The sequence below is a fragment of the Austrofundulus limnaeus genome, unplaced genomic scaffold (assembly GCF_001266775.1).
Source record: "Austrofundulus limnaeus strain Quisiro unplaced genomic scaffold, Austrofundulus_limnaeus-1.0 Scaffold94, whole genome shotgun sequence".
Lineage (NCBI taxonomy): Eukaryota > Metazoa > Chordata > Actinopteri > Cyprinodontiformes > Rivulidae > Austrofundulus > Austrofundulus limnaeus.
In genome coordinates, this window is record NW_013952496.1 from 646,226 (window position 1) to 655,431 (window position 9,206).

A 9,206-nucleotide genomic window follows, 5' to 3' on the forward strand; every position below is an offset into this window, starting at 1 on the left:
TGTCTTGACCATGTCTACATGCCTAAATGCACTGAGTTGCCGACATGTGATTGGCTGATTAGAAATTGTGTTGGCGAGCAGTTGGACAGGTGTACCTAATAAAGTGGCCGGTGAGTGTATACTGACTGCATGGATGGACTTCAGTTACATTATTTGTATGTTTTTAATTAATTTAAGGCAGCATCAGGATAGTCTGGTCATTTTTGAAAAGATTTTCTGTCCAGTACTTACCAAGAGTTGGTACTTTCTGAGCCACATCAATCATGGAGTGTACATTTACAAAAAAAGGTTCAAAAGATTTCATCCACATTAGATTATAGGTTAGTCCAGGAGCCTCTAACTGGTAGCTCATGGGCTCATTTAAAGTAGTTCTTCAGTGCTTATGAAAAACTAGGAGAAATACAATTTTATTTGTTCCTGGCCAAACAAACTTTAATTTACATCCAATCAATCCATAGATGTCCCTCCCCCTTGGTTGTCAATCAAACAGTTTAGGGCTCAGTATGGTCGATCGGCGCGGTCACATGGTTGTTGGGCGTTCATTTTCACATACACCTTTCATAGCCCCTTGAGACACACTGTGCCGAGCTCCTGGGAAGCCTCTCTATACATGTCACTGCACGCTGGAGTCTACGATGCAGGGGAAAAAAGTCAGAGACTCGTCACCCAACGTTATTTGTGCACAAATCAGTCCCAGTTAAACCCTAAGTTAGCAGTGTTAAAAACACTATAATGGAAAAACACAAACACTTTCATTCATGTAAATTTAGCGTTTTTTGTGATAGTTCATGTGAATTGAAGAAAATGTTTTGTTTTTGAGTTGAGTTTGAGTTGTAGTGTAAAATTAAATGTTGCATAAAGTAGTTGGACAGTTTCATTTTGTGGAAATCCTGTAGCTCTTAAGGAAAAAAGTTTGGAAAACCCTGGGCTAGTCAAACACAGACCTATTTTTAGGCCTTTTTTTATATAAAATGTGTGTTGGCACATACCATCTATTCTCAACACACATACTATAAACTGTGTTGTTTTGTTGCAAAAACTATGATCACTTAAACAAATCATGTCATTCAAACATGTAAGTTTGGTTAATACTGAGGATTATTTTACACCGACATGTTGTTTTGGAAAAAGACCTGTATTTAAGCCTGGAAAATCAGTGCCATATTTGGCTAGCCTTTAGCCTAACCTTGACAAAGACTGTTTTCTATACTGATGTCACAGCTAATGACTTACTAATGTGTATAGCTATCAACAGAACATCACTTTAGTAATAACCAGGCTATTTAAAGTGTTTGAGTTTTGAACTGTCACTTTTTAAAGCTCCGTGAAGGTGATGAATGCTGGTGGATGAGAGGATTTCTAGAAGTATACACCACCTGAGCACCTTTCAACCAAGCCTGCACTGATCATAAACCTTTTCCGTTTTTTCATCTGCTTTTTCTTTATTTTTTTATTTCCAGTCTCTTAAGCCAGCTCTCCTCTGCTGTTGCACCTTAACCTCAGTCTTTGTCAGATATAAAATCAAGCTGGATTCAGATGAAGCTCTGTACGGTGGGCACGGACGGCTCGACCACAACACGGAGTTCTTCACCGAGGCCCAGCCCTTCAATGGCCGCTCCAACTCCATGCTGGTAAATATCTCCATCGTGACACTTTTGATTCATCATGTTTGGTTGAATGTCACTGAGTCCTAAGCATTGGAGCACACTACAGTTCAAGATGCGGGGCTGTTGTTGTTGTTGAACCACTTTCCTCACAACCCGTACTGTATCATCATTCAGTTCTGCATACTAATTCCAACGTGTTTTGGAAGGTTGTTGTATATTCACACTGAAGAAGTGATGGAATTAAGAGTGCTCAGAAACCGCAGCATGCATACCAAATGACTGTTGAGTGTGCTGTTGATAGACGCTATTGTCCCTCAAAGCGAAACACGAACGCAGGCTTGTTTAGGAGCTGGTCACAGCTAAAAAACATCAAAAGGAGAAGTGGGTGGTGATGAGATGACACCAGGAATAACTCTGAAAACAAAACAAATGAAAGTTTTGATGAACAATTTTCTGTATTGTCAACTAGTCGGTTTTCTTAAAATTATTAAATAAATCAAGCAAACAAAAAAAAAGGGCTAAAGTTTTTGAAGGAAAAACAAAATTGTGAATCTTTCTTTCTTTCTTTCTTTCTTTGCTTAAAACCACTTATTGGTTCTGACTAAATATGATCTGTCATATACCCCTGTAGGAAATGCAACTAAACTTATTGCAGATGTGTGGATCGCAGGGTCAGGTAAAAGCATCCGAACCCTGAGATCCCGACGCAGCATACTAAAATAGAATGCAGACATCATTCATATGCTGTGCACACTAAGGCTTATGTGTGTTCGTTCCTGGAGGATTAAAAAATCTACTCTCTCCCCACCTTCATCCTCTGCATAAAACAGAGTTGTCCTTTGCATTGTACCGTAACCATATAGTTTAATAAGAAGTGGAAGTAATAAAAGGACAAATGAAGACTTTAACGCTTTAACATTGATTTGTTCCTTGTTACAGCCAGCAAACACAGCTCTATCTACAGTGATGATTATATTAATACAGCAATATTTGACAGAATCACTGCTAACTGTTTTATTTATGGGATTATCTTTGTATGAACACTTTAATATTTTCCTCTTAGCTTAACAAATCAGAAAACATTTTAATAGAGCTTTAATAAGGGGCAATGCTTAAGTGTTGAAGCAGCTTTATTAATGTTCTGTTAAAAAAAACTTTTTTTTATCTCATCACACAGCTTTGTTGTGTGAATGCTTCACAAACATTCACACTATTGAGGTAATTTTTTTTCCATGTTTTTTGTCACGTATCCCGTTCCACAATTTTTGTGCTATTTCTACAATTTACGTATCAAAACGTTCAGCTCCTTCAGGACATTCCGGCTATGACTTTTTGTATTTCAGCTATTTACACTTTTTTAGCTATTTCACTGTTTCTTCAACATTTTTCCCATTGAAAATGATTTTAGGGATGTTTTCGACCTCCTTAAAATCCTTCAAAATGTTTCTAAATCTTTACAGCACCTTGCATCTTTTGTTCTGGCTCTGCTCTCTTTACTTCCTTGTGCTAATAGTTAGCAATGCTTCTGTTTGCTATTCTTCTGCTATTTTTTACATTTTGTTCTTCTTTCTGCTAATTTGAGCTATTTACACTTCTTACAATTACTTTTTGCAATATTCAGCTATTTGCTGCAAATATTGCTAATGTTCAGCTGTTATTAGCTAAAGGTAGCTTTTTTAAGCTAAATGCACATTTTTGTAGCTGTTACAACTTATTTCTGCTAAGTTCAGCAAACGTGCTTCTTTTGCTTTCTTATGCTAATTTAAGAATTGGCAGCTGCTTTATAGCTATTTTACTACACATTTTGCTGTTTTAGCTGGTATACAACAAATTGTCACTTTTTTATACTTTTGTGCGTTTTTTTCTGCAAATTTTAGAGATTTTTTTTTACACCGCTTTCAGCATCTGGGTGCTACATTCAACTTGTGGATGAAACCTTTATCTTGTTTTTTTTTTTATTTTAGGTTTTTTTTCTGCTCTTTCTGCTATTCTTCTGCTAATTTCTACTTTTTGTTCTTTCAGCTTTTTTCTGCAAATTTGAACTTTCACGTTTCCATTTAACTTGAAATAAAATTTAGCAGGAAATGCATATCCTCTAGTTTATTTATTTTTTATCTATGATCTTCTTACTTGTCTTGTACAGTTCATCGAAATACATCAAAATGTTTTTTAATTAGCTTAGATTATTATAAAACTGATGTTGGAGTTTTGGCAGAAGCTTTATTAACTTTCAGAATTTCTTTAAAAATATTCTTGCTCTAACATCACGTCTGTTTTTAATGGACTGTAAGTAGAATAAAAGTCTGTAAATGTTAGATTTTTTTTTATTTTAGTGGCACAGCATTATTTTCTGCCTATATGTGGCAAATATGCTTCATTGGAGAGGATTTAAATTGTGCAGTTTGAACGTTGCAAACTTGTTTTGTAAGTTCTGGCAGAAGACACAAGAGCAGATAAAATAGCTGTCGGCATATTAATGTTTTCTTCATTTTATGTTCAATGTTTTATATCACAAATCAGTTTAATTGGCCTGAAATGTGGGTTGTAGTGAGAGAATCTTTTAAAGCCATTCTAATGAGGTTTTAGTGTGTTGGCATGAGAGAGTGTTGCTTTCTTGGCAAAATGCCACCATCTCCCTGGTCTGGGACTCTCAGCTTAACCGTGCCGCTATAATTTATTAGCTTTCTTTCAACCTTTTAATTTAAGAAAAAGAAACAATCAAATATGACTATATACATTGGAGACAAATCCATCTACCAGGGGATGGTAACCATTGTTTGTAGTCTCCATGTTATTAAGCTTTGTTTGTGAATCTGAAATTTGGCTTTTCTGCATTTTTCCTTTTGTTTGTGCTGGCAGTTATCCTTGAGTTATTAAGCATCATGGGAATCCAATATCTACAGTTTTTTTTTCCAGATGCTCTGGCAAACATTGTGCATTATTCATGGTGTCAGAACTTACCTTTTCATGTGCGTGCCTCCTAAACTTGTATCATGTGGGGGTGTAAAATATCTGAGGAGATAAACCACTTGGCCTTCATCATGAGAACTGCTCAAAGCGAACAGCATTAATTGGATCTTTGCTGGAAATTTAAAAACGAAACACTGATATGGATTTCATGCTTGAGGATCTTTTACAGAGTTGCTCTTTTTATATATATTTTTTTTTCACTTGAATATAGAATGCTGTGTTCCAGTTACGAATCAGTCTGAGATGAATGTGTGAAGACCATCCAAACATAGATGAGTCCTCCTTTTTGATGATAGTTCACACAGTTGTTATGAGGACACAAATAGCCATGAATCAAACTGGACAGAAATCATCTCCTTTTGTAGTGTTTGCGCTTTTTGTATTATTACTATTAAATTCATAATCATCTAAGTTATTCCAGTTTTATTTGAAACCGCACCTGATGAGGTGTTTGTTTATCTGAACTCAACTTGAACCTCCGCAAATCAATACAGGACGTGTTGCTGTTAATAGGAAAAGGATATAATTCTGTACAGGGTGTCGGACAAAGAGCATTAATGCATCAAAATTTTGTGAACCTAAGCTCTTATTAAGCACATCAATTTGGAGTTCTTTAAGATTCTGTCACTTCCTGTTTTCAAAAGCAAAATTTGTGAACAGCTGCCCACTGCGTCTTGCCTTTGTTTACCTACAAAAACATCCAAAGTGACTGAAATAGATCAACGACGATTACGTCCATAGAAGAGCTGTTTGGGATCGATTTGTGGGCTAAAGTATGCAGATAAAGAGAGAGGTCAAAGGGTACCTATCATCCAATGGTAGAGCTGATGCCTCTCAGCAAGAAGGTCACCGGTTCAAATCCCGGTCCGGGGACCTTTCTGGGTAGTGTTTGCATGTTCTCTCCGTGCATGCGTGGGTTCTCTCCGGGTACTCCGGCTTCCTCCCACAGACCAAAAACATGACTGTTAGGTTAATTGATAACTCTAAATTGTCCCTAGGTGTGAGTGAGAGAGTGAATGGTTGTTCGTCTCGTTTGTCTCTATGTGTGGCCCTGTGATGGACTTGCGACCTGTCCAGGGTGTACCCCGCCCCTCGCACTGTGACTGCTGGATATGGGCACCAGTGACCCACGCAACCCTGAAAAGGAAGAAGCGTGTACAGAAAATGGATGGATAGATGGAATTTCCAATCATTTTAAACTTCAACAGAGGCCACGCCTCCAACAAGAATCGCTTCTCTATAGCCGAGAATCCAGACCCTCGTACGAAGCAAATTGAAGGATAAAGGGCTGGTTTCAACCAGGGTACTTCTTTTGACTAAACCAGTTTTCCACACCTTAATTTAGTTCCTCTGTGGAACTGAGAATAACTCTCAGGTGGGGAGGAGGACATCTGTGTGATCTCTGTCTTCTTTTTTTTATTTTAACAGCATATACAACATTGCTCCGTTTGTGCACATTGTTCTGTGTTGTGTATATGCTGTTAAGTGCCAGGAGGACTGCGACCAGTTATACATCAGGGAAACAAAGCAATGTCAATGTTCAAAAGAATGTCCCAACACAGACGAGCTACATCTAATGGCCAGAACTCTGCAGTTTTCACTCATTTACAGGCCAGCGGTCACTCTTTCAGAGATGAGGATGTTCTCATTCTTGATAGAGAGGAACGTTGGTTTGAGAGAGGAGTAAAAGAAGCCATTTTTGTGAAGAAAGACCGTCCATCATTAAACAGAGGTGGAGGCCTCCGTTTTCAGTTGTCCCCCTCCTACAGCGCGGCTATTGCCAGTATCACTCCACCCCCTGTTAACAATAAGTGTTAATTAGGTGTCAACGATAGCCATGTGATGTATCAGTCACATGGAGGCAGGGCTTAAAAGCCTGAATTTTGCCTGAAACTCTCAGACTGAAGAAGTCTCTTGGAGGAGAGACGAAACGTTTCATTAGAGAAGAACCCGTCCAGAAGACCTATACAATTTTTTTCTTTTTGTCTTCTCAGTCCATCTCAGACCTCTAGTGGCAACTCTTATCCACTTAAGAGAGCTCTGGGGCTGTCTTAAATATCTGGGAGAGTAAGAGTGATTCTTAGACTTAAAAATTTTGATAACTGACACGTGAATCTAAGAAATTTTCAACACCGAAGTTTAAAAATCCCACTCTAAGAAGTTTGATAAATACTGGCCCAGGTCATTTTGGCACCCGCTTGGTTTAATGGGGGAATCACAAGAATGAAGTCAACAGGAGAGTTTGTTCTTTCTTTCTGTCTTTTTTATAGGCTGTTTCATAGAGATTTTACAGTGAGGCGATAGTCTTGAAGAAAAAAAAGAAAAGAAAAAGCAGCTTTGTCTCCTCCTTCGTCTCACACCTACCTGGTTTATGACAAGAATAATCAGACACAAGGCACTGTGGGGGCAGCGAGAGGTGCCCACACCATTCATGTTTTATTTAACAACTAATGCTTTCAAAGTCTGTGCAAACTTCTTTCCTCCTGTCTCTTTACTGCGTCTGTCAGTTCTCCAGCTTCCTTGTTATGGAGCGATAATAAACTCCGTATCCTCCCAGAATGCATCGCTCCGCAGACTGGATGCTCATAATTAGATCGAGCCAGCAAAGTCTGGCGCATCCTAGTGTCTTGGTAGGCTTTGGAGCACACCACGTAACCCTGACACCCCGGTGTTCTCAAATCTGGTCCAGGCTTCCTCTCATCCCTTTAGCCCTGTTTTGGGGGTCCTTTTATGGGGGTATCAAAAGGAAATCAATGGAGATTTTAAAAACAAACTTCCTTAAAAAAAAGAACAGCACAGATCCTGGTAGAAGTTACACAAACAGTACCCAGGTTGTACCGTGGGAAAGCTTTACTGAGGTCGACGGTGTCACTGTTGTAAACTAAAAAAGGATGCGGTTTAAGATAACGGGAATAAAACTATATTAAAGAGAGAATTGTGGAAGGTGCCTGGTGAGGACATGTTTTTAAGTGAAGACTGAAACTTTGATGTTTAAATGAAAGCTTGTTTGGTAAAAGGTAACAGAGAGAGTGAAGCAGCGGGGGTAGTCTCATGATTTGGGGTCACTTTGAGTAAATGAAGCTAGAATGATCTTTAATGAGTCAACAGTTCTTTCAGATTTTCTACAGACACTTTTAAAATGAGCTGTCAGGATATCTTTTTTGAAAAAAAAAGAGAGAAAGTGGTGCAACAAGATAATAACCTGACACCGGTAGGATTTTGTCTACAACACGAGCAGTGGGAGCAGGAGTGGTGCTTTGGGAAGGGTGAAATAAGATGAATGATTTTAGCGAACTGACGTCTGCGTTTCTCCATACGGCTTTAGAGATTTGGTCAACTTCTCGATGCTCTGTCGCGCAATACCATTAAGAGAACATGCCATGCGTCACAAATTTGCTCTATAGTGCGACGGTAAACACAAACAGAATATTAAAGACGTATCCGGAGACACGGAGAGAATAAAGTGTCCGGCAAGTAACAACAAGCTGTCAACAACGCTCCGATTTTAACAGGTCAGTTTCAGACATGAAAAGAACGACTTCGTGAGCCAACTTCCACAGTAAATTTTAGGCACGTTGCAGATCAACTTGCCTGACGTGTACCTAAGTTAATGACAGAAGCAAGAACAACTTGCTCCAGTACACTCTGTGTGACACTTAAATACAATCATTTAAAGTGTTTTTTTAACACGTGACAAAAGAAACTTTGTGAAATTGATACATGTGTGTAAAAGTCTATTTAAGAAGTACATAATTAGTATTATAGTGCTCTAATACTACTGTTTTCTGATAGATTTACTGTTAAATTTTTTTGTGTTTGGATCACTCAGACTTGTTTACTTTAAACCCTGGTAATAGGGTAAAAGTAATTATTTGAGAAGCTCCCCGTGAACCTGAGTGAAAAACACGAGTCTTATGTGCATAAAGCTTCAGCTTCCTTCATCTGAGTGAAATGACAGCTTGATCTCTTCTGGGGCATTTTTTTTCACATCAAGTGCTGCTATTGAATGATTACTGTTTATTCATTTAACAAGACAGAAAAAAAAACTTTTAAAGAGTCAAAGACTAAAATTCCCCATGTGAAGGAATTTTAGGTTGCTCTCCTCGGGAACGTGTCACATGTAGAGATTTGTTTGAGTGTTATAATGTCAGGGATGTGATATTAAGAAAGCGTGATGAATAATTAGCTGCTCTGAACCCTTTTGATAAACTTTGCATGCATCAAAGAGGTTGTCTTCTGTGACAGTTTCTCAAAAAGAAATTAAGATGATGCGAGGAAGAAAAGGAAAGTGAGAAAAACATAGCAGCCGTGTGGCAAATGATCAAAAGATGTTCATTTCTATCCCTGAGATCCAAAGTCTGACAGTGATGAGAAGATATGAACTAACAGAGTAAAACTGTGACAGGACATGGAGGACCTCACGTTTTTACACCCATATATAAAACATGAACACACACTCATACAACACTCACACCAACCTTATTATAGTACAGAAGTACTGTAATATGTACTACCAACACATGTACTGTAATATGTACTACCAACCCTATTAAAGTGCTGAAGTACTGTAATATGTACTACCAACCCTATTATAGTACTGAAGTACTGTAATATGTACTACCAACCCTA

The 9,206-nt window shown here is 38.2% G+C and overlaps 1 protein-coding gene across 1 annotated transcript in view; it reads left to right on the forward strand.

Annotated features, from left to right (window-relative positions):
• Positions 1-9,206, forward strand: part of gbe1b (glucan (1,4-alpha-), branching enzyme 1b) — a 123,430-nt gene that overhangs the window by 107,483 nt on the left and 6,741 nt on the right. Inside the window, exon 15 of the mRNA XM_014012748.1 lies at positions 1,514-1,631. Within this exon, the coding sequence (XP_013868202.1) occupies positions 1,514-1,631 (118 nt within the window). The remainder of the gene's footprint in view (positions 1-1,513; positions 1,632-9,206) is intronic.